At 33.6% G+C, this 25,370-nt stretch overlaps 4 protein-coding genes across 6 annotated transcripts; all 4 read right to left on the reverse strand.

Annotated features, from left to right (window-relative positions):
- Window positions 1-6: 6 nt before the first annotated feature.
- Window positions 7-2,926, reverse strand: LOC122601999 (ubiquitin-conjugating enzyme E2-23 kDa). The gene is made up of 6 exons (XM_043774736.1): window positions 2,874-2,926; window positions 2,694-2,773; window positions 1,587-1,701; window positions 1,431-1,483; window positions 255-383; window positions 7-162 (listed from the first exon to the last, which is right to left on the reverse strand). The coding sequence occupies exons 1-6, from the start codon at window positions 2,915-2,917 to the stop codon at window positions 38-40; spliced, it is 546 nt and encodes a 181-aa protein (XP_043630671.1). The 5' UTR covers window positions 2,918-2,926; the 3' UTR covers window positions 7-37.
- Window positions 2,927-4,980: 2,054 nt separating this feature from the next.
- Window positions 4,981-7,437, reverse strand: LOC122602258. 3 transcript variants are annotated; one of them, XM_043774967.1, is made up of 8 exons: window positions 7,300-7,437; window positions 7,086-7,178; window positions 6,919-6,962; window positions 6,503-6,539; window positions 6,179-6,384; window positions 5,986-6,022; window positions 5,760-5,893; window positions 4,981-5,558 (listed from the first exon to the last, which is right to left on the reverse strand). In XM_043774967.1, the coding sequence occupies exons 2-8, from the start codon at window positions 7,111-7,113 to the stop codon at window positions 5,079-5,081; spliced, it is 966 nt and encodes a 321-aa protein (XP_043630902.1). In that variant the 5' UTR covers window positions 7,114-7,178; window positions 7,300-7,437; the 3' UTR covers window positions 4,981-5,078. The 3 variants fall into 3 exon arrangements, with proteins under 3 accessions (XP_043630902.1, XP_043630901.1, XP_043630900.1); XM_043774966.1 differs by lacking the exon at window positions 7,300-7,437 and having other exon boundaries at window positions 7,086-7,220; XM_043774965.1 differs by lacking the exon at window positions 7,300-7,437 and having other exon boundaries at window positions 6,919-6,967; window positions 7,086-7,220.
- A 2,254-nt stretch (window positions 7,438-9,691) lies between these two features.
- LOC122600538 (AT-rich interactive domain-containing protein 1) lies at window positions 9,692-12,879 on the reverse strand. The gene is made up of 2 exons (XM_043773268.1): window positions 12,093-12,879; window positions 9,692-10,771 (listed from the first exon to the last, which is right to left on the reverse strand). Exons 1-2 carry the CDS (start codon window positions 12,840-12,842, stop codon window positions 9,962-9,964), a joined length of 1,560 nt encoding a protein of 519 aa, XP_043629203.1. The 5' UTR covers window positions 12,843-12,879; the 3' UTR covers window positions 9,692-9,961.
- Window positions 12,880-15,791: 2,912 nt separating this feature from the next.
- Window positions 15,792-23,680, reverse strand: LOC122599086 (trihelix transcription factor GTL2-like). The gene is made up of 2 exons (XM_043771543.1): window positions 22,365-23,680; window positions 15,792-17,159 (listed from the first exon to the last, which is right to left on the reverse strand). The coding sequence occupies exons 1-2, from the start codon at window positions 23,057-23,059 to the stop codon at window positions 15,983-15,985; spliced, it is 1,872 nt and encodes a 623-aa protein (XP_043627478.1). The 5' UTR covers window positions 23,060-23,680; the 3' UTR covers window positions 15,792-15,982.
- Between the last annotated feature and the right edge of the window lie 1,690 nt (window positions 23,681-25,370).

A 25,370-nucleotide genomic window follows, 5' to 3' on the forward strand; every position in this document is an offset into this window, starting at 1 on the left:
AGCTTAATTAGTGTGTACAAAACATATGATCAGCTGATTAAGCCGAAGTAGTTGTTGCCTGATCATCATCACTTGGGGGTTCCTCCTCCTCATCATCACTACTACTAGTAGTTGATGGATCCACACCAACATCTTCTGGCTTGGCATATCGCCCGCAGTACTCTTTGCGACCAAATCATGATGCAAGTATGCAACACAGATCAATCAGTTTCAATAATGAGAATTTATTATCTGACTTCAAGTTCGCCTATTACCTTTCACTTTTTCTTCATAAGCCGTTTTATCACGCAACAGAAACTCAGCAGCCTCTTCATTCAACGGATCTAACGGATTTGGTACCATCAAAAGTTGCGGAAGGAATATCTCAAATACATGGTTCAAGTCTGTTAAAGCCACCAAATCTTCTTTAATAAATAAAACCAATATATATATATTGTAGATAAATTTATACAAAGTATAAAAGAAAGATGGGACCTCGGTGTAGTGATACTAATCATAGACATTTATTTATACATACTTACTGCAATCAGGTTAACCTTTGAAAACCTGATTTTGATTATTCGTATGTAAAATGTCTAGGTTCCTAAATGCATATATTACTGCATCTAAAGAAGTAAGAAGCAGGTAAGTTATTGTTTACTACAAAATCAGTAGTTGACTTTCTTTCTTAGAGCATTTAATGTAAAACTAAGATAACTATGCATCCAAATACCCACACAATAGTTGATGATCGTTCAAAACCATTATAACAATGCTCCCACACATCAGCAAAAATTTGCCTGGCATATGGTTTACACAAAAACGTTTTTATAAGAGGTACGAATTTCGACCCATTTTTTTAATACTGTATAATGTATCAACGGGTTGATTTGGTTAGTCTCTTATTTCTAATGGGTCACATGGGTAAACTCAAAAGCTTTATGCATTCAAGATATAGGCTTGCTAGACATAGGTGGCAATTTCGACCCAATATATTTTAAGGTCTAACTAATGAACCAATGAGTCCGATTTGGGTAACTCTAACAGGTCAGGTGTAATGTATACTCTATATTAAAAAAAAAATAGCTGAAAAACAGGTCAAATTTGTTGAAATTCACCCATCCGCATAATTAACTACTACCAGTAAGTTTTAACTCTAACAGGTTAAAGTAAATTTTCCAGGTAAGATTTGGGTTATATTTTAACTAACAGGTTACCTGTCATACAATCTTCTGAATAATATACTAAAAATTTACTATTATTGGATTATAAAAATTAATCATATGCAGCATCTATCATCTATAAGAGATCATCAGTTTTGAGTGACCTTCATCAGTGTTGCCACTTCTAACTTCATCAAAAAATATTATGAATGATAATGGCAGATAAGTAACTATAATTTAATATTTCATTTATCATGCGATAGGGAGTAAGATGAAACTGATTTTTACCAAACATCGCGCTCCAAGCCTGATTAATCACATCTAAGCACACCGTACCGGACCTGACCAATATTCAATGTATGCGCAAATTGTCAAATTTTTAAATCCTTACAATTTTAAACGAAAGAAAACTCATAGATTGCTCTCAACCAGGAAATCACTTACGCAAAGTCAATATTTGGATGGTAAATTTTGTTCACGAAACCAATAGATGGAGAAGAATAGGGGTAAGCATTTGGAAGCTCAACCCTTACCTTCCATACACCTCCACAGTAAGGACCTGCAGATTCAATTATTCATGATAAAGATAATGAATAGAACATAAATTATTGTCAAAGGTCTTATACCTGTTTGGTTTGAAAACCAAAGTCGAATCCATCATTGATTTAACAAACCAAAGTAGATCGTAGATTTTACTATTTTAGACACTTGTATTGTTTGACATATTTGACCCGTTTCTTGTAAGGAGTCCTTTAACTCATTAGACCCATTAATCCGTTATAGGTGAAACATAACGAAAAACGTGAAGTTCATAAGCAAACATGTGAACATGACCCTTTCTTTCTTTACCACACTTTAAGCATAAAAGGACATGTACATCTAATGTCGGAAGAAAACAAATTAATAAATAAAGATGAAACGGAAAAGACCAGACTTTTCAACGCGACAAATTTGCGCAATTTAAGAAGTAAAGTTTGTGTATAAAGTTTTTAAAGAACTCACACCAATTCCCAAAATGAGATGCACATTTATATATCTTAAGTACATGATATTATATAGCTTGAAGATTAAATGATGTAATCAACACTAATATTTATGCTAGCAATTTAACATAGTATCGGCATTTTCTTTGAACTTCAACACATCTAAATCTCTTAAGATTAAAAAAAATAACAAGCTCAATTCCACCACAAAAGTAATCAATTTCAGAACATCAGCAGTGATGAACAAATATAAAGAACATAATCAAAAAAACATTCTCAAGAAAAAGCAACAAGAATGTGCAAGAATCTTGCAGAGTAAGTAAATAAATGATATCTAAGCAAAATTCTTGTTCATGAATGCATAATATTAGTTCTATTGATGACAGTAATAAGTTTTCATTGTGTCATAAAAATCTCAAAACAACTAACTGTATTGTATATTATAATCACATTCTAGTAAAGTGCATGTCCAAACAGTCCCAAAGATCAAGATTATGTTCAGAAGAGATGCACATATGAGCAAAAATTATACAAGAAACTGATAAAAATGAGAAAGATAGTTTGTTACTGTCACGAGGTCCATGCAAAAGCACAAAGAACTCTCTAGTATCATCGTTGGGAATCTCAACTTTGTAATCATTCATCATCCTAAAAAGTACAAAGTCAGCAATAAAAACAACATGAGTAAACAAGATATATAAAACTTGATTGAAAAAAAATGAGAGATGAATGAAATTAGAGAACTTACAGATTCATCAAGTCCATCTCTCTGCGTTTCATTGGGGAAGTCATTGTTCCTTTTCTTCTGCTTCTAGATTTCAGTAAAATGTATGTATGTGGGTTTTTCTTTCTTGCTTCTTGTGTGATAAATGAATGGGTTGGGGGTTATATATAAGACACGATAGTCATAAAAGCAGAGAAGTATGCTAATAAATTGGCTTTTTGAAAATGCAAAGAAAATGACAACTATTTTACTTCATATATATATATATATATATATATATATATATATATATCAGAAAATAAAAGAGACTCGTATACTTATTATATTTGATTAAAGTGGATTGTGAAAGGAAAGTAGCTTTTGTTGCCAAATATACCTGAATACTTACAGAATTCGAAAGTTCATTACATACAATGAACACAACTTTAGTTTTTTCACACTATAGACATGTGCTTTACCCATGTTTATTTAAAGTTGGTGAATCTTTTATCTTAGAACAATTAACCAAATATTGTTTGATAGATTTGTGAAACTCAAATTTCAATTGCTAGTTAATTCAGCTTGCCCATCTAGGTAGGCACTTGATACCACAAACTTAGTTATTCGGCCTATGGCTTTTGATAATATGCATAACTTGTTTAACCAAATTAATCACATCTAGCAGTTAGCTATATAGAACACCTGTACGGACTATTCAAAATTCAAATAAGACACAATAAATCACAAGTCAAAGATGACTGTACCAATATATCTCACATCAAAAACCAAACTGGTAAGTCATTATTCGAACTAATGATAAAATGTACCTAGTGCATCCACGGTTGTATATCACTTCAGGTGATATACAACCTGAATAAAAAGGTATTTATTAGTTTTGGTTCATCCGACACGTACGCGTGATGGACATCCTGCTTTTCTATGTTCTAGAGACTTGTATGTGCCGATATTTAGCTTTTAAAAAATTCGGTTATAACGGTGTTATTACAGATTTTTTTCTTTTCCCATTTTTTGGGCCCAAAACTAATAAATACCTTTTTATTAATAGTCCATACTAACTAAAGAATAGTCCAGCGATCCATCTAATATTTTAACATAAGGTAAAGAAGAAAAACAAGTCCCAACCCTAATTTTTCAATCAAGATGATACTAGTGTTGAAGTGGAAGATCTCGAGAAACAAATGGATAACTTGGTTGATGTGGATTCGGAGGAAGATTTTGAAAACTAATGATTTGAATTTCATCTATCTTGTTTCAAATAATTTTACACTTGACTTTTAAGTTTACTATTAGTATAAAGTATTAATTATTTTGTAATTTTTACATATATATATAGATATAGCATAATATTATGATAACCGTTATACAACCGCTATAACCGATATATCAAATACCAGTGGTCGACCGTTATAACCGTTATTCAACCATTAACAACATAGCTTCCAACCCCAACAGACGCACCCAATATAAATACATAAATTACAAACCAAAAACATTGAATTTGAAATCAAACACAAAGATATGTAATTGTGAAAAGAGGGTATCTAGTTACTTACTGTCAGAAGGTCCGTGAAAACGCACAGCGAAGTTGTTCATGTCATCATCAGTTATCTCAACATTGTAACCAGCAGTCAACCTGAAAATTAGAAAATTAAAGAAACCAGCAACAAGATTAAACCCTATAACAGGGGATGAAATATTGAAGTAAAAGAGAAAAGAAATAACTAACAGTTTCATCAAGTCCATTAGTGTTCGATTGTATGAGGCAGCAGCCATGATTGATTGATTTCTTTCTTCTTCTTCAAGATTGCAGTAAAATGTGTATGTAATACAATGTGGGTGGGTGGGTGGGTGGGTTATATATTTTTTTGATTCTTCTTGTTATTGAAGGTGGATTTCCATTGGAAGAAAGGGAGGGAAACAAATAAGACATGAAGCAATGAGAGAGAAATTTCATAAGAACCTCTACTGAGGAAACTAAAAATGACTTTCTAATAAAACTACAAACCAGTATGTAAAATTTAATTAATTAAAATCTTTTACTTGACAAAGCAAAAAACTGAATATATGTGAAGGGAGAAAAATGTAAAGTTTGAAATATAAAGGGGTCTAACAATTTTTGACTTTACCAATGTAGATATAAATACTGCATTGCAAATTAAAGTATTATTTGAGATCGTCCTACAGGTTACAACGACAAGAAAGAAGCTCATAAGATGTATGGGCTACATCCTATGCATAATGAAACCATTTTCCAAGTCGTAGCTGCTTCAATGGAGGACCGATATCCGGCTTCCTCTTTTGTGGACATTTCCATTTTCCAGAATGCTCATCAACGTTTGTTACGTCACCCAATATCTTCCTTCCTGCACTTTCATTACCTTTCTTTGTCTTACTAACATATGAAGAAGCTCTCTTTTGATGATCCCCACGCATTGAGTTGTTGTAATTTTCTATTTTGCTCTTGTTTTTTTGGATTGAAACAAAACCATCTCCATCACCATTTGCATCTAAGGAAATAGCTTCAGGCAACATTTGATTAACATATTTAGGTGAGTTCATATTAGCATCTTCATCAGGTAACTCAGTTGAGTCTTTCAAGCATTCTGTTGAATCATTATCAGTATGACACACCTTTATCATCTGATGACAAATCATCTCATCAGATGGAACATGTGCCAAGTTTTCAGCTTTTTCCACCTCCTTCACTTGCTGCAACATCAAACACTAGAACTAGTTTACTACTTGGAATTCTTCAAAAAACACAAGGCAAGAATGTTATAAATGTCAACTAACAAATATTACCAGCTTTTTCCAAGTAGCTACATAAATCCTATTAACTTTCTTTAACTTGGTTTGCCTGGATACTAAAAAACATCACTTATATGTTGTATACATAACTTCTTTGATTACCTTTCCATCGCCAACAACCATGTTTTCTTTGTAAATAGGAGAAAGTACGAATCTGTCCACATCATCATCAGGTACTGGAGATTCATATGCATAGCTTGGGAACCAGTTTTCAATGCCAGGAGGTTGTGATTCAACTAATAAAACACGAAGAAGTTTGATACTTTCAATTTGGGTTAGAAGAAAACATCAAATTTATCAGATTACAAAATTGGTACAGAGAGCGTACCAAGGGTGAGGAGAGGAGAATCTGGAGAGTCTGAATCCTAAGAAAGAAGAATGAAACTTGTCAAAAGAAACTTAGAAAAAAAAAAAAAAAATCAAACTTCAATGAAAAAACGTCATGACAAAAGATGATGCAAACTGTTGAACAATAATATTTGGAGAAAAGAAAACTAATTGGGGGAATATGAATTAAGTACCTGGTTCCGACTCTCGTTCACTTGTTTCAACATGCTTGGAGTGTTGTTCATCTCTTTGATGGCCAACTCCCTTGAAGTGCACTCCCCCCTTAAACAGTGTTGATCGTCTGAATCTTGATGGTCGGAGAATCCAAAAATATCATTTGTTTCAAGTACAAGGGATTCATTTTCGTAGCTTGAGAACCAATTTTTTATGTCGGGAGGCTCTGATAGAATAGCAGAAATAATTGTTTGGTATCATTAGTACTTTGGATAGGTCTTTACCTCAAAAAAGGGGGAAAAAAAGGGGAGTAATTTGGTTATAAAAGCACAAATTTTACATACCAGAAGGAGGAAACAGTGAATCAGGAGTGACCATCCCCTGAGAAATAACGCATGTGGGATCAGAAAAATAAGTTACTAAGAAACTTTTACTAGCTGGCATGAAAGCACATACAGTAGTCTCAGTCACGGACAGTGCACAAGCATATACTAATACAGTTGAGAGATGAGATTTATGAATATAGTTAGTGGGAGCTAAAAACGGATTAGCAAGTGCACAACACACACACACGAACTACACAAGAGGACCGAAATAAATAACAGCTAAGGCTCATTGTGGAATTGCAAAATGCATTTAATTGTCAATCGGTCAGCGGTGTCGACTATAGGCTAATAATTGACCAAACATTTGTCCTTGACAACACAATAGACTTCTTTTTTTTATATATATATAAAATGAATAAACAAAAATGAAGTACCTGATTGGCAGAATGGGGATTGTTGTCACAGGCAATACATTCATCTGCACTAAACAATGATAATGATTGTTTGAGTATTTCCATTTAATAATAACAAATGTTTGTTTGAATAGATATATATATATAGCTCAAGTTAATGTAAAAAGAGAGGGAGGGAGGAGGGGTACCCACTACTACTGCCTGATTCCCCCACATTTACCGCTTGTGTGTATCCCACTGAATCATTCATCTCATTCATTCACATTCACAAAATATATAACCTGTTGCACAAAAAGAAGATTGAAACGTACGAGTAATAATAATGTAACACTATTGCTGAATAGAATCCTCCAAACGATGGATTGCTGAATATTATTTAGGGTTTAGATTCTATTTTTATACCTAATAATAATAATGATTGATTGATTGCTTGCTTGCTTGCTTGCTTGAGAGGAAATCAGGCTGCGTTGTCTTTGAGGTCCACACAAGAAAAGAAAAGAAAATACTCACAGTATATTCTAATCACCAACAAAAATAACTTTTTCTTTTTCTTTTTTTTTTTCAAAGGGGGGAAAAGGGAGAGAATAAGCGGCAACCGAAATTGTAGATACATGGCGTGGCGGGGTGCTTTCACTTTCACTTTCAAATTCAAATTACTCTCTATTTTGCTTTACGTTTTATTATTAAGTTGGTTAACCATTTCCCTTTCTTTAATAGATAAGACTTGTAATACTTTGGTTAATTTCTCTTTAATATAAATCTATACTATATTATAAAGCAGATTTTCCTTATATTTTCAATATTGAACTTGAAATTTTCAATATTGATTTTAGGTACTTCCCCAAAATGTCTCGCCTATCTATTATATATTTATCTAAAATAATTATAATGTCATTTCTCTCTCTTCAAATCTCAATCAATCATCTTTTTTCTCTCTCCTCCATAAATCATTTATTCCTCCAATTCATTCAAAATCTTTGATCTCAAAAACCGTACATCGATAAATTATAAAAATTGTATGGTTGTTCTTAAAATTTCATGCTCTTTCATTAGAGATGTCATTCGATATACTTTCGACAAGTTTTTAAATCCGAGGGCGGAACGCGTACGGCTAAGGCATTTGACTATCATACTCTATGACATATCAACTCCTATAACCTATCATACTCTATGACCTAGGTATCACTTCACCATCTCACCGCCGCAACGCGCGGGTACTTGCTCTCGTTTAATAAAATGGTTTAAGTTTATGATTTTAAACAATTAAGTTTAAATCTTAAAACATAGATAATCATTTATTTTGCCAAACACATTTTTTCATTATTTGCATTATACAAACGCAATTAGTAAATCTGGATTTTTAAAAAACACAATCACAAACACCCTATAAATTTAAAATTTATTACATATCATTTCAAAATTTTTTAATTTTTTATATAATAAAATTAATTTGGATTTTTCAAGATTTCTATCTAAGTTTTTAAAATTTTTTGACTCCTCTCATCATCAATCTGTTTCCGAACAAGTTTTCCAACCTTACATTTATGAAGATGTTTTCTCATCTATTTAAACAAATCTCAATGAAGCTTTAAACCTCAAATTTTTGAAAGCCATAAATTTTTATGTTTACACACATGGTTTTCTTTTCATGTCCATTTGAAACTAGTTGCAAAATCCACTAAATACATTCGTATATATATATATTTATTATTAGTTGTTTCATATTCATCATTCTATTAAATGATGTTTTAAACGGCTCATTTCATGAAAGAGAATTGATATATCTACAACATATTTTGGCTATCTACAACAAATGTATATATTATACTACGCAGTGTACAACTGTATAAAACAAACATAGTTGTAGATGTCTAAATAATGTTATAGATTTATCACTTCTACGCCCTTTGTTATCATGTGGCGCCCAAACTAACTAATCAAACTCAATTTTTGTTTAATAAATGGATAATTAAAAATATATATTGTTCCGCTGGTTTATCATTTTCTACTTTTCGTAATGACGTATGTTAATGAAAGGTAACTAGTCTTATAATGGTTTCTGCTTTTAGAGGCTAATTTGTATCTAACAAAAATAGAAAAACTAAATTGAAATAAATTTGGACAAATTTGGCCACTTGCTTTCAGATGAGGCGGTGGGTTGTTTCCCTTGTGTTCGGTTCAAGTATTGTTCTAGAATTTTTTTTATATATGTGGTAATCCTGAAGGTATCTATCAGGGTTGGTAATGATGTAGCATGTAAGGCTAGTTCGAGTTCATGTTACTCTTTTTCATGTCACTCCTGACTCCTGAGTAATCTAACAATTAACTCGTTTTAAAAAAAATTACATATTCATAAATAAATTTGTTGACCGAAAACAATGTCTACAAACTGACGAACATATGACTTACGTAGTTATTAAGCATGCTTGGTTGTAAATTTTATAAATTCATAAAATATTGAAGTAGCATTAAAATTTGAAAATATTATCACTATGAATGATATAGTCTAAAAAGAAAATAATTAACTCTCCTAAATATTAGCCTAATTTTTTCCCTAAAACTATATAATTGTGACATGTGAATTTTACTAATTCTCTTTCCTAACTTCACCCCTTGATTTTCCACATGTCACCATCCTATGAATTAAGAGTATTTTTAGGCTAATAAATTAAGAGGATTGATCATTTTCCTTAATGCGGGGGAACTTCTTAACTTACTGCAGTCTTTATATGTTTAAACTTATTGATTTAATCCTGAAAAGTGAAAATGCTACAACTAGTACACTCTCCTGCAATTGCAAATGCTACTTAATATGGTGTATTCATCATACTGACAAACATCAACAAAACCACCATATACTCTTTCGGTTTTTCCATATACATTCATATGATCCATGAAACTTTGAACACTGAACCGAACCCTACTGTTTTACTCAACATTTTTGACTACCCATTGGATCAAATCTCCTTTAACCATAAAAAGAAAAAAAAGGAAGGAAAAAAGCAAAAACCTCACAATTAAAGAAAAAAACAATCAACTTACTGGGACACATTTGTAATCATCATCATCTAACATTAAGATGCACCTTCTTAGGGGAGCAAAAGATGGATCCGGGAGCATTGTTGCTTGCTTCACTACCAAATTTCTCAAGTTCATCATCATCACTATCAATGTTGCTTGGATCAGATCGGTTCTGGTGTGCCCTACGCCTTAAAAGATACACATTGAAATAGTAGCTAACCAGAACCGCCATGCTCTTGCTCTTAAAATGGCTCGTAATATCATCCCAAAAGGTTATCCCCAATGACACAGGATTTGCCTTAATTATATCCTCAAATATTTTTTCTTCGCTGGGAGTCCAAGTGAGAGCAACTTTTTCACCCATGTCATCAAATTTCCATTTATAGAAAGCAGACCCCAGTTCAAGTTTGATCCTGTTTCCTTTCTCATATATATGAAATCTAACACATTCAGAAGAACCCATAAACTGACAGCCACAAGAATCTTGCCTTCCTTTTCCGACTCTTTCTAGCTCGATTAGACTACTTCTTGTTTCCGTTTTTTCTAGAGGCCAAATCGGAGTCCCGAGCCATTTTGCCTCAGGTTCATAAGCTGTTTCCATCCACTCGGGAACTTTTGCTTGAAAATTTCTGCCCAAAGGGGTACGTTTTTGTTTGAAATTGTAACCCCGGAAACAATCTTCATCCTCTCGGTCACTTGGGCTCCCAGTGGATGATGACTCGGAACAATCTTGAGCCAGGGATTTTCTCGAATGAATGACTGGTTGAGTCTCTTTAGCAGAAATCAGTCTTTGGCTACATCTTGATGTAGCTGTTTGATCATCATACATAGCCGGATGCATCCTCAGATTTTTCTGCAGATCAAAATAGAGTTCAAAAGGGTTACTAGTGCTTAACTTGTTTGAATATGTGTCTAAAGTCACATTAATCATTTTGGTGTTAGCCTGAACAGATGTAGTCAAGTGATACGAAGTGCAAATTACTGTTGATATTATATATTTTCGATTTAAATCAGTGTTCTACAATTCATTACATAAATAAGGTCTACATTTGTCATTAGTTGAGCACAAATACTTTCTGGAGAATAAGCCAAATATACAGAACACATAAGGGAGACTGGTAACACAATATATAGCAAAAATACGAAACACAGAAAAATATCCAGGTGACATCAGAAGCAAAGAAGAAAAAAATAACTTATCAAATAGATAGCTCGAAAGTAGGCAGACTAGTAACACAAACACAATCCCTCACAACCATCTTTTTGCTTTCCTAAACTAACAAGGATGAAAACAAAATAAGGCAAACAATTAAAAAAAAAAAAAAAAAAGCTTAAAAAGAAAAGGAGAAAGTCACATGTAAACACAATTGAGCATTGAGCTAAGCCCTTGACTGTATAGTAACACCTGTCAATAACTTACATTTAATATTAATATATGTTGACGATTTGGTTCAACCGAAAAGACTGGTTTTTATACAGTTAAATATATAGCAACAGAAAAGAAACCAACTCAATTACAAAACTTCTGAATAGAAGTTTCTGAAACTGACCAAACTGACCATGTTTGTCTAAATGATGTCATTAATTGAGACCAAACTATGCAACCCCATGGATGAAGTCAGTTACTGAATAGCTTATTTGAGCACGATTAAAGAAGAAGACAATGAAATATAACACAAGGACTTATGCCTACTCAGTTTTGGATCGGAAATAAACAAACTTCTCCTACTACAAATGGGCACATAAAAAGAACCACTGCGAGTTAAATTTTATTTCTGCTACGCTAAATATAATGAGCGAAGAGATATTGGTGGAAAGTTGCCCAACGTGTATTCAGATGACCAGAACTATATACCCAATTATACCCCAAGCCGCCTAACCGATCGGTTTAACCTGTTGCCCAACCCATGTTGGTACAATGAGAGATGGAAGAACTTCTTGCCACGAATATGAAATTTTAGTTTCAGCTAATAACTAGTTGGCAGATAATCCAAAGATATAGATATGGAAATGAACACCAGGCAATAGCAAGTAATAGACACACCCAAACCCAATCCCATTGTACATGTGTGAGCATAAACAGGATTTTAAAAAGTTGGAATATGAATCATATAGTAGTATAGAGCACTAAGGTTGAAATATTCATATATATATATATGAATAATGGAATATACCTTCCAAATTTGTCTGGCCTTTGGATCCAAACTAGGTTTCAAAAGCAATGCCTCTCGAGCCGTCAGAGCCTGCTTCCACACATATTCACTTTCATAAAGCTTCCATTTATTCCTTTCGGGCAACAACCCAATTGCAGGATCACAAGGATCTTTGGACACTCTTTTAACCCAATCCAACAATGGCAAATAACGTTCTCGTTTCCTCTTCCGGCTCAGCTCATTTTCTTCACCGGACTCAATAACCACACCATCTTTAGCATCTGATCCGTCGACGGAACCAACACAGCTCTGCAAATCTTTGACATCCGTATAATCTTTCATCTCAGCATCCGAAAAAGGATCAAAAACTTTCATCCGAGTATCCTTATGTTTAACAACTTTGCAAAACCAAACTTCCAAGAGCTCAAGATACTTGACGTAAACCACTTTCAAGCTAGCGGAAGCATCAGAATCGCAGCCGATATCTTTAGCAACCAAATCCCAGATCCCATTTTCAGTCACACTTTGATACCCACCTTTGTCTCTCACACACAAATAAAGCCTCAACAAATCAACTGATTTCCCATCTCCGAGCATTGGTGGAAAAGGCCTAAAACATTTTACATGACAAATCTCTTTCAAAAACGTCGAAACCATTTCATCAAACACTTGCCCAAACTTATTATGAATATCACCATTTTTATGAATCTCTTCTAGTATTGTTAGTATATCTAATGCAGGCCCATCTGTAACATTTAACCATCCAGCCATTATTTTTCGAAACCCTAACACAAACACAAAAACAAAAATTGCAAAATAAAATAATGATAATAACAAAATTAAGCCAAAAGAGATAATTACCCAAGTAAGTACATTTAGCAATCTAGACAGACCACATAATAACAAATCATATTAAATATATCATTCAACTATAAAGTGTTACGACACAATATAAACAAAATTGATTTAAGGGTATTCGACAAAAAATATAAGATAGTGATCCAAGTGAGGAATTTTGTAATTGTGATAGCACTTGTTATTTTAGGGTTTTAAAATGTAAAGAGGGAGGAAAAAAATTTTAAAAGCCTTTTGAAATCCCCGCCCTTTCTCTCTCTAAAAACACACACAGTAAATGCAAATGGAAGAGAGTGAGAGAGAATATGAGGGTTGAAGAGACATTTCACAGTGTGTATTTTTGGGGGAAAAATATAATACTCTTATAAAAAAAGATAGGCGATGATGATATATTTGTGAAGAAAAGGTTACCACTTTGTATGAGGGGAGGGAGGGGAGCAGAGGGACCTCCTTGTAGTTAGCCCCTTTGAGTTTTATTTTTATTGTTATTGAAAAGAAAAGAGGGGTGGGGGTGAGATATGTGATTTTGGAATTTCTATACAAGATTTGGGGCAAAAAGTATTTGATTTGTGTACACCATAAATAAAGGGGATATATGATAGAGCCTTAAGTAACCCCTCACTGTTAATTTTTAAAAAATAAATAAATAAATAAACCTCACTGTTGTATGTTTGACTATACAGATAGGGTATTTTGATAAAAAAAAAAAAAGTGAATATAAAGTTATCCGGCACCTAAGTTTATGTATGAAAGTCTTACATACGAGTATAAATTTTTTTAATATTTTTTTATTAATGAATATATGTTTGGGCACCATGAAATTTACGGATTATAAAATAATATATGAGTGTTCCAAATCTAAGCTTGGATACCTAACAACTTTATGTTCTCAAACTCTTTTGATAACTTTATGACTGTGTTTTGGGGAAAAGATATGAGAAATTATAAACTTTAGGGTGTTTAAATTTTGCATTTTAAAACTACATTTTCTTTTAATTAAACGCAAATAATAGTAATCATCCTCAATTGATATACAATTTTATATCCAAAACTCAAGCTATTCTATCGATGAAGATTGAATAATTATTCATTTTTAGCCTTTTTCATATTACGACGACAATGAGTCAGAGACTATGTAACTAAACACCTATAGGTATACATGTCTTTTTTGGACGGTCTATATATATACATAGATTTTAGATAAAGTAAAATAAATAATAAATTAAAAATAAATAAAATAACAAGTTTATTTTTTGTGAAAATCACCGTACATAATGAAAATTATCATGCATCAATATATAATATGATATAAATAGATATATATATATATAATTTGTGTTTCATGAACTTTCGTGCGTCAATTTTATCATAATATAAGGGTCAAGATTTTGTTCTATTTGTTTTATTTTAATATTTATTTTATAGTAACCAACTTTAACTATTTTACAAATAACCAACTTCTATTTATATGTACGAGGGATAGTGCACGCGCGTTACGACGGTGAGATGGTGGGGGTAATAGGTCAAGTCATAGAGTATGATAGTCAAATGCCTTAGCCGTACAGGCTCTGCCCTCGGATTTAAAAATTCGTCGAAAGTATATTGAATGACATCTCTAATAAAACAAGATGAAATTTTAAGAACACCCATACAATTTTTATAATTTATCGATATATAGTTTTTGAGATAAAAGATTTTGAATGAATTAGATAAATAAAATGATTTATGGACAAGGGAGAAAAGAAAAATGAGTGGTTGATATTTGAGGATAGGAAAAAAATAAGTAATTGAGATTTAAGGTTATTATAGGTGTATTAGGTAGAGATGTTTAAATTAATAAATAAAGTTTATAAGTATTTTTGGTAGTTCAAATCATTTTTTTCTTAAAAAAAAAAGACAAAATATTAGATAATATATTTAATGAGTATATACCAAACGGAAAATAATTATAGTATCGTAGTTTTTGACAAAGCTGCCACACTTACACATCACTAACTTATACACGTTGCTACGATACTTGTACAAAATGGTATTAATCAAAACTAATGGTCTATTTATCATCTCCCATAAAACCACGAAGACCATCATATCATCCATGATATATAATTTCTTCGGATCTTCTTAATTAGCCTGGCCCGTAGTAATTGAATTCATACTATATTAAGAAGCTTTCATTTTAATGAACATATGGAAGAGCATGCGGCGCATCATCATCATAGAGCTTTAATTAAAATCCATTTCCTGTTACAACAAGCAGATTGATGCATCGACCAACTAATTAATTTAAATGGAACAAGTTTTGAGGTACAAAACTCATCGAATTGCGACCCATTAATCTAGTTTTCCATCGAATTAGGACTTGTAAGTTGTAAACAATGTTCAAGTAGTTCAAACCTTCCCTGTCCCAAATACTGGTAGTATGATATAGATGTTGACTTAATTTCAAGAGTCAAATGTAGTACTCCTTGACTTGACAATGAGGCAATAAGCAACATTTTTCTGATCACCAGTGAAAAACACTGATAGCTATATGTATATTGATACATATAAATTATATACCAAGCGACCGAACTTCCAAAATAAAAGTATATCTACTCTAATTAAAGGAAGAGTCGCATACTAGTTTGCCCAGTTAATAATGAAATCAAGAATGAGAATTAATATACCTTCAAAACATGTGGGACAAAACATCCTCTTCCTCCATACGTTCAAGAGATTTTGATGTTTAAAATACAGCTGCTTCTTGGAGGACTCAAGGGTGTCACCCCCATTGACGCTTACATGATGATGATAAGAAAGATCACCACAATATCATATAAATAACTGCATATCAATCAAATCTGCTACTTGGAAGGAGGCATAGAATTCATGTCAACCAAACAAAAATATAATTCAAACAAAAATTTGCTAACATAATGCAGGATAAACATCAAAAATGTACTCTTATCTATAAAAGCGAAAAGACACACCAACATTAAAAAAGTCTAATCATTACCCCTCTCCTTGAACCGCACAGAGAGTTGACCCTCTATTTCGTTGATCGTCGGTGAGCCCCATTAGTTTAGTGGTGTAGTAGTGGGTCTATGGCAATTTTCTGGCTCATCTGACACTAACTTCTCTTGGTTGTACAGTTTGTTTAACTCATGGTAATACGGACAGGTTCTTGAATCCAACGACCTCTTCCTGTTTGCATCTTTTGTTTTCCTAAAATACTTGTTTATATTCTCCCACTTCTCTTTACACCTCTTTGCACTTCTTTGGTATCCAACCTCTGACATCCCTTGTGAAATCCTCTCCCATAACGAACCTCCGCCTTTGTCATTGCCCTGATGTTCCTCGCTATTACCACTGTTCACCTTGCTCCTCATGTTTATTAATGCCAAAACTTCATCTCGGGGCCATCTCTTCCCCAGGTCATCTTTCTGATGATCCTGATTACGGTTTCCAGTGAACTTCTCCGCAGAAGATGTTTTGGTAGTTCCGCTCAAACGTATTGGCCTCTCGATGTTGGTTGCAATATTATAAAGGTCTTGTAAGTTTATATCAGAAGGGATTTGGTCAAAAGATGTGATCTTGTTGAGGAACTCTGTGATGGTAGATTGCCTATTTATTGCCATCTCATGTTCCTGTTCCCGGATTTGAATTTCCCTCTGAAGCCTGTCCAATTCTTCATTCCTCCAGGCTTCTTCCCTCTTGATCTTCTCTTCATCCCAAATCGCCATGTCTTGGAGTAACTTTCTGTGCATTTCTTCCTGATGGACCATCATTCTATTTACCAACTCGACGCACAACCCTTTGACCATCTTGAACTTCTTGTGCTTTCTCTTCCTCTTCTTGCTCTTTTTTGCCACTTCATCATCATCATCATCTTGAGTTGTTTCAACCCTTATCTCAGCAGGTGGGTCCTTGTCAAAATGATCTTTTTGCCCCTGGGCTTCAAGATTTCCACCTTCTCCCTCCTTTTCATCATCTACTTGTGGCACTTGTTCGTGGTCAATGACATTATGATCAGGTGATTTATGAATGGGGGGGACAGGGGGGTGAGAGTTTTGGCCGTGAGTATCATTATTATTACTGTAGAGATGTTCATCAAGTTCTTCAGCAATCAAATAGCTGCTGCTGCTGCTGGTGGTGTTTTTGTTGTACCCACCACCAAAACTCCTGCAAGTTTCTTCTTCAAACTTGTCTTTGCATTTTTCTGCACTTTTTTTATACCCCATCTCGGCTAGCTTCCTGTAGTACCAACAACCATTATACCAAAAATTTTATCAGTCCTCTAAATATGCATCTATCACACACTGACTGACTGACACACATATGTATGGATGGTGGTGAATCCTTGTAAAAATAACTCTGTCATCATTTAGACTAAATGAATTACACTACAGCATACATACATTTATATGTATGTCACCAAAAATTTAGGGGGATCAGCTTATTTTCTTCGGTTATCAGCTTATTGAAAGGTCAACAAATCCAAAAAAAAGCTCATATTTGAACTCAAGTTTTTTGTTTTTCTCAAAAAGCTGATAACCTCAAAAAAATGAGTTTGTATTGGCGTTTTGAAAACTCAAAAAACGATAATCTGAAATATATATATATAAACAACACCCTGAACAAAGCTTACGTGAGGAGTTAATAAATTGAAGCAAAATTATTTGTTATAGTATTATTTATCAGAAAATAAGCTTTCCAAAAAAAAGCTCATATTTGCAATTAATTTGCAGCAATTTACTACTCCACTCCAGTCCACTCCAGTGTGAACGAGATGTAAAATAAATAAATTAAATTTAGTAAAGTAGTAGCACAGTGCGTAGTAGAACACAATCATCAATCAAAGAACAAAAAGCAAGTAGTAGTAATTGAGTTGAAGGCAGGCAGTCCATTCAACTTCCTTCCAACACAAATGAATGAATGAAATTATTATTCCTGAAAAATCTAATTACTACCCTCCAAAAAATCACTATCAATCAATATATATATTTATACATATAAAGTGTGCAACGGAAATATTACGGTTGATCGAGAAGAAGCACGGCCAGTTGAATTTGCTCTCTGTCTTTGCCCCGCCGCTTTTCCTTTCTTCACTCGGTGGTGGGTAAGTCGTGGTAATTGAGGTAAATACCCTAATTTTACTACCACCACTCTTCTACCTAACCTCCTTTTTCTATTTTCTTTTTAAGCTAATTGCAACATTGGTCCTTGTGATTTATCCATTTTAGCAATCGGGGTCAGGGGTCTTTATTTTGACTACTTTTTGCAAGATTGGTTCCTTCTTTAACAAAACTGTTAGCGAGTGTCCTCAAGTCTTCACATGGCCATTATTGCTAGTGAACTTGGAAATGGACACCATTGCTAAAATAAGAAAAACCACAGGGATCAATCTTGCAACAAATAAACGAGATCCGTCAGTTCCGAATTTAGATTTGGGACGAGGAATTTAAAATGGGTCCATGTCTGAGATTACTTAAACTCGGACCATACTCAACCTCGTCATTTGCCATCCTAATTATCAAATGACATAAAAGGTAGATTCAAACCGAAAAAAGATGGAGTTTGTGGGAAACGATGGTGTTTCCCCTGAAAATGACATAAAGTTGACATGAACGATAGAATGTGTGACATCCGGCAAATTCAAGGCCCGTTTGACTCGAGAGGAACCACTTTCTTTGACCATACTATATGATGATTAATAATGAATATGAATATACTCATATATATAAATATATCTAGACTCATACATGAAACTATGTGTTAGTTGATTTTTGCGTATAAGTAACTTATCGGTAAAACGTTAACTAGTATATATGCTTTTACTCGACCACCTTTGCGTGAGATGGATTTCAAATGAGAAATTAGATAAAAGAAAATGATTATCTTGTTTAATAAATATATTGATAACCTTATGTTATAATAATAATAAACCTTATGTTAAAATACTGTACCTTAAATCAACCTACTAATTAAATAATTCTACTACTAACTAAACTAATTAAAATAATTAAACTAAATTACACTTCAAGCCCTCCAAAACCTCTAAATTTCAGCTTCACCCCCTCCCCATACTAACCCTAACTATATAAACTCACTAAACTATTATATCCTAACCCTAAACACATACTAACCTATTCTTACACCCAAAAACACACATTCCTCCTCCCTCTCCCTCCCTCAAACCCACGGCCACCACCACCCTAATAGGGCTGCCGCCCTTCAACACCACAAACCACCACCAAAACAACCTTATATCATCCTAATAACAATCCATGGTGATTTAAACATCTAAGCTTGAAAGATTAATGCTTAATAATAAGATTTAGCAAGCAAAAACTCTTCTTCTTCTTCTCTTTCTTGTGTGATCCGAAAACAGCCCTCAAAACCCATAAAACATCACTTCCTAATCATCTACAACAAGCAAACAACTCTTAGATTCAATCTAGTGCAAGAACAAGGTATATAGGATTCGAAAAGACCACCCTTCTTCTCCATGAAGGGGCTGGCCGATTTTGTTGTGGGTGTAAACCCATATATTTTCTTTTCATTTTATCTTCTAAATCCTCTTCAATGATTTGTCTATGCATCCTTGATGTTTGGCCTTTGGGTTCAAACCTTTAATCATTGTTTAAGACAAGAGAATGATGGATTTAGTTACTATTATATTACTAGTATAATATAAATTATTTTTATTGGGATTCATCACCAAAAAGTTTATTTTTTTATTCTTTGTTAAGATCTAAGTTGATTTATTCTTTTGTTTGTATATGCTTTGTTCTTTGTTTGTATGTGATAAAGAATGTTGGACCTAATGATTGGATAACATAAGAAAAATAGGAAATGTAAAGTAAACTCTTGGACTTATTAACATGAGTGAAGATTAATTAATTATATATACTTTTGTTTGGATCTATGCATGTGAAAGAAACTCCAACAGATTGTATGGTTTCACATCTTAAGTATATAGTTAATATGTCCATCAATCATCTTATATTATAACACACTAATATTAATACATACTTGTGCGCTTTAACTACAATTGTACTGCACACGCGTGAGTATGAGCACAAGTATGTAACGATCCAAAACATTCTTATGTGTATTTATATGTTTATACTTATATGTTTCCTCTAGTGCACTTGGGAAAACACCTACAGATTGTAAGGTCTTGGGTGCACTAGTGTGTCCATGCAAACGATTATACCTACCCGATACACCACATCCTTGAATTGATAGGAACCGGTGTCATGTATGGTCTCGTCGGCATCAACACGTACATATAAATATAATGTATATATGTATATATGTTTGAGATGAAAATAATACAAGACACTTTTATAAGATCTACATGTATTTGTCACTCTTAAATGATAAACTCAATAACCAACTAAATAAACTTTGAACCATATTATTTATAAAGCTTTGGGGTGATGAAAACCTTTAAAAATGGTCAAACACCACCTATTTATACTAAGATAAATTATATTTTCTTGTTTAGGTCATACTTAATCGACTCATTCTTTTCTCCATCCATACCCTCTTAAGGTGAGATCTCCTTAGCCCCATCTTACTTATATATTTTGGGCTGCAATACATACTCTTACTTTTATGAACACAAGTACATGCACAACGGTATACAAGGCTATTATAAGTTACTATGTTCACAACAAGTCCTCACAATCATGATATGTTAATTAGGATTTAAACGTGGATATGTTGAATAGCGCTATTTGGGTTGACACACCCACCGGCATAAACACGGCGGGGAGCCGAACGGGTGACACATATTTGTAAACATTCGGTACCTTGAACAAGTACCGGGAGGCAAACTATAACAACGTGTCAGTTTCGTATCATGAGCTTATATAGATGTATACTTCTTACATTCCTAGCATTGTTGTTTAACAATGGCTACATTCATTGTGGTAAAGCAATGGTTAACTTATGGCTTGTGGTTCATGGCTAAACGTTTTATTAAAACCTAAGGAACTCACCAACTTTATGTTGACACAATTTAGTATGTATTGCAGGTGATTAGATGTTGTCATGCTCGGATTGCCACTTGTTGTTGCTTGTACTTGTTGAATAAAGACCCTTCTCACCATGCCTTCTAGTGCTCCAACTTTTGCTAAAGGATATGGATTTGTAGATCAAACGTCTTTCTCAATGTTTTCAAATCAAGACTATTTTAACTTCATGTAATGCCTTTGGATCTTTGAATAAATATTGTTTAATAAAATGCATGTTTTCAAAACGACAACATTTAAGTGTCGTTCATTATACTCTTGTGTTGTGATATTATTGAAGTCACGCCCCACCCGTTGACCCGTATTTTGGGGGTGTGACAGAATGTGTCGGAAAAAATGATGTTTGGTCGGGGACGATTGTATTTATTGAAGGTGGTGATTTCCGAAAGCTGGCATGGCATTTAATTTACATGGCATTCAAATAAGATTGTCCCAACTTGTAGTGGGTTATGAAAGTCATGTTAGACGAATTTGAAAGCCTTATTATCAAAATAGAGATTTTTTAATTTTGAGTACTAAAATTAAGGATTTGTGACAACTTAAATACGTAACGTTAAAAACTACCTAAATTTTGACCCATGTTGTATATGCGGACAGTTTAGACACTGCCATGATAAAATAAACTATTAAATGTATGTATAAAAAAAAACAAAAAAACTTGTAACTTCAAAGTAGAAAATATCTATACTATCTTATAAAACATTTTTCCTTTTTGAAAATCTCAAATCATGATTTAAAATACCTAAAATACCCCTATTTTTATTCACTAATTTAAACATCCTTAGCTAATATGGGTGAGTTATTTTAGGACCACCTCTTATTTTAGGACCAATTAGGCCATGTGTTTTTTGTAACTCCACCATCATCATCTACTACGATATACAACTTTAAGTAAGTGAAATCGAAAAATACTTCTCTCACTTAATCATAATACTCTTAGAAGAAATCTCAAACACACATTTCTTTCTTCCTACTCAAATCTCAACTACCACTCATTTTTCTCTCTTTTTCATGTATAAACTATTTTATTCGTTCAAAATCTGATAGAATTAGTTAGCTAAGCAAATTAATTAAGCATTAACTTGATGCGTGGTTGATAGATAATCCTACTACTTTGACTTATACTAAGTTGTGAATTAAGAATTTGTCAAATTTTAATTAACGAGGATCCATATCTATCATTGTGAAATGATTACTACCGACATATAATTATAATAAAATACAACTAGCTAGGTAGCTAGATATAGCTAGGAATTCAAATCATCCTTGGATCACTAGCTAATTAGTACTGTACTACGAGTATATAATTGTATCATGCACCAAATTAAATTCACAGATATATATGGTACATCTTTAATTAAATATATATAAGGAGGGGGGGGGGGGGGGGGGGGGGGGGGGGAGGGAGGGGACGTACCTGGAAACATGGTCCCATGTGTGTAAATGATCATCCGGGTGCGGCGGCCTAAACCAGCTGCAAGTAGGGCTACTTTGATGATGATCAGTAGCAGTAGTAGTAGTAGTTGATTTGATCTTGAAAAGTTGTATGACTTCATCATTCGACCATGAATCTTCATCCGCCTCCAGCTGATGATGCTCCTTGATGATCATATCATGATGATCACCATTATTATTCCTAATTTCATCATCATTATTATTGTACTGATGGTGATGTGTCGGTGGTGGTCTTAGAATCAATTGATTAGAGGCGGGGGGGTGATGATGATGAAAAAGGTCTTGATGTTGTTGTTCTTTAGTAGTAGTAGTAGTAGTAGGAATTAGTGGATGCTGAGGAGGAAGCAGATAAGGTGGGAATAAGACTGGATGATCAAAAGATACAAAATTACAACTACTACTATTTAAGTTTGCTGGGGAGGAGGAGGTAGTACAAGTAGAAGAAGAATTTGATTGATGAATTGCAATTGATGAATTTGTTTGGGGCATCATATTATTATTATTATTTGGGATGATGATTCTCGCAGCAGCTGCTATTGATGATGATGATGATATTATACTACTACTAGTAATAAATTGGTGAAATTGCTGTTGCTGCTGCTGATGATGATCAACTGATGATGATGATGGGACACCTCCTCCTCCTCCATTAAACATAGTGATCGATCGATGGATGACTACTCCTGCTGCTTAATTATTGTCTATCTTAATTACCTAGATACTTGAATCAATCACTCTCAACTCTCATATATATATAAATATACTCGTAATTCCGTCCTAATAACTTAATTTAATGCGTATAAATTGAAAGGCTAGCTGTTTTCTTTTTCAGTAGTACTGAATCACTCGATCTCTCTCTCTCTATCTCTCTCTATGTATACCGGCCTAGCTTATATATATAATAACACACACACAAACAAATCTAGCTAGCTAGTGTACGTAGTGAAACATTCTTGAAAAACCAAAACGCCGGTGGCGCCCAAAACCCCCTTAATTAATTTAACTGGATCACTCCTAATTGTTAACTTACAACCACACTTAATTACTGCATGTGTGACTGTACATGTAATTAATAATAACTAATTTCATTGGATATATATATATATATATATGATTTGTAGAAGAAGAACAAGTTAAAATATATCAATGAACCACAACGTACAATATGATAACTCCATCTATCAAACATTAATACAATTATAAAGTAATCCTTTTTTATAGGCGTCTGGTATCCCGACCATGATTTTGGTAACCCGATCAGATTATTAATGACAGAGGGTCCGTTTTTTACTCTATTATATATACCATTATAAATATGGGGGCTTACACTTTTTGATACCAAAAAATATGATTGGGAGATAATAGGTGTTTTTATATGAGTCCCTCTTTTTCTTTCTTTCTTTTTTTCTCTCTTTTAATAATAATGTGAATGAATCCTATATATGATCGATGATCATATATATATGTCATGGTTTTATTTAATTACTTTTGTCTTGAGTGACAGACAGACAGTCCCGTCCTCTGTATGTAGTAAAGTAAAGACAGACACAGAGAGAGAGAGAGAGTCTCTGTGTACGCGCGTGTAGGCCATGGTTCTCGCTATCTAGTTCAGTATGTGGGGGAAGGGTGAGTAAAGTGGGGAAATCCAGTACTATAACCCAACCCAATCAGTGGTCAGCACGTGCACATGGTAACCACACACGTGGGACTGTGTGCTGGCACGTTGATATATGGTTGATGATCGAGCGGATCCATCCATTTTAAGAATCCTATGTATAGTATCAAATTATTACTCGTATATATGTATGTAGAGATATATATATAAAAAAAAATTAAAAAATTCATGTAGTACACACACTAGAGATAGCGTAAAGGAGCTAATTAAGAGGGCAAAGGGGGCCTTTTAATTGGTATGAAGAAAATGGCCGGGTGTAATAAACGGCAAAGTGATAACCGCGGCACGTGAATCCATGCAGAGACATGGGACCCCTTTTTTTGTATTTATTCATCCATCCATCACAACGTCACGAATTTCATTTCCTTTTAAATCCCTTTTCTATGTCCCGCCCTTATGGCTATATATGGTGTTTGTTTACTACCCGTTCGTTGCACCTTTGTTTCTTACAAAATTATAATACTTATTAGTCTTTATTTCCAATACATATACTCAACGTTTTAAAAGCTGAATCAAGACATTGAACCCGTCTTTTAAATTTCACTAGTGGGATTAGGGGTGTAAACGAGACGATACAGTTCGCGAACTACCCGAATTCGACTCGCAAATTATTTGAAATCGACTCGGTATTAGTCGAGCTCGAGCTACTCGAGTAGACTTTCGAGTCGAGCTCGAGCCTCAAAATAGCCTACTCGAAAAGCTCGCAAGCTTAATCAAGCTTGTTTATTTACAATATTATCCTTGAATTTTATTTATTTTTCATAATTTATATTCTACCGAGCCGGGCCTAATCGAGTCAAGCTTGCAATTGTCGAGCTTATGACACTAACTTAATTTAAAACTTATTTTTAATTCTTAATTGAGTCGAGCCGAGTCGAGCTCAAAGGTGTCGATTTATAAACAGAGCTCAAGCTTGAAAATAAAGGCTTGGTTAAACTCGAGTCGAGCTCGAGCTTGGCACTGTGTCGGCTAGACTCGACTCGATTACACCCCTAAGTGGGATCGATCAAAAGAGACTTGGACCAGATTTTTTACGAAATATACATTTGTCAATATAATATCGTCAAAATGGATAGAGATACAGAGAGAGAAGAGAAAGTTCGTTTCTTTTTTTTATGATATTTTTTTTTCCAGGTTTTTCATTCTTTTTTTAGTTAAGTGAATCCTTTAAAAAAATGAAGTTTCTTACCTGAATTAGTGAGCTATACATATAACGGTACGGTACATGTTTCGCCCTCAAGGATATTAAAAGTTGTTATGCCCGTTTTTTTTTATGTATACATAAAGAAACCT

Source organism: Erigeron canadensis, chromosome 5, assembly GCF_010389155.1.
Source record: "Erigeron canadensis isolate Cc75 chromosome 5, C_canadensis_v1, whole genome shotgun sequence".
Classification (NCBI taxonomy): domain Eukaryota; kingdom Viridiplantae; phylum Streptophyta; class Magnoliopsida; order Asterales; family Asteraceae; genus Erigeron; species Erigeron canadensis.

Coding starts and splice junctions, on each gene's coding strand:
- LOC122601999 (XM_043774736.1), bottom strand. CDS start 2,917: ATGACTTCCCCAATGAAACGCAGAGAGATGGACTTGATGAATCT. Junction 2,774..2,873: donor GAGATGGACTTGATGAATCT/GTAAGTTCTCTA, acceptor TGTACTTTTTAG/GATGATGAATGATTACAAAG. Junction 384..1,430: donor GGCTTGGAGCGCGATGTTTG/GTAAAAATCAGT, acceptor TGGCTTTAACAG/ACTTGAACCATGTATTTGAG.
- LOC122602258 (XM_043774965.1), bottom strand. CDS start 7,156: ATGAATGAGATGAATGATTCAGTGGGATACACACAAGCGGTAAATGTG. Junction 6,385..6,502: donor TTCACTGTTTCCTCCTTCTG/GTATGTAAAATT, acceptor CTATTCTATCAG/AGCCTCCCGACATAAAAAAT. Junction 6,023..6,178: donor TGAACGAGAGTCGGAACCAG/GTACTTAATTCA, acceptor CTTCTTTCTTAG/GATTCAGACTCTCCAGATTC.
- LOC122600538 (XM_043773268.1), bottom strand. CDS start 12,842: ATGGCTGGATGGTTAAATGTTACAGATGGGCCTGCATTAGATATACTA. Junction 10,772..12,092: donor AGGCCAGACAAATTTGGAAG/GTATATTCCATT, acceptor TTTGATCTGCAG/AAAAATCTGAGGATGCATCC.
- LOC122599086 (XM_043771543.1), bottom strand. CDS start 23,059: ATGTTTAATGGAGGAGGAGGAGGTGTCCCATCATCATCATCAGTTGAT. Junction 17,160..22,364: donor ACATGGGACCATGTTTCCAG/GTACGTCCCCTC, acceptor TTGGTACTACAG/GAAGCTAGCCGAGATGGGGT.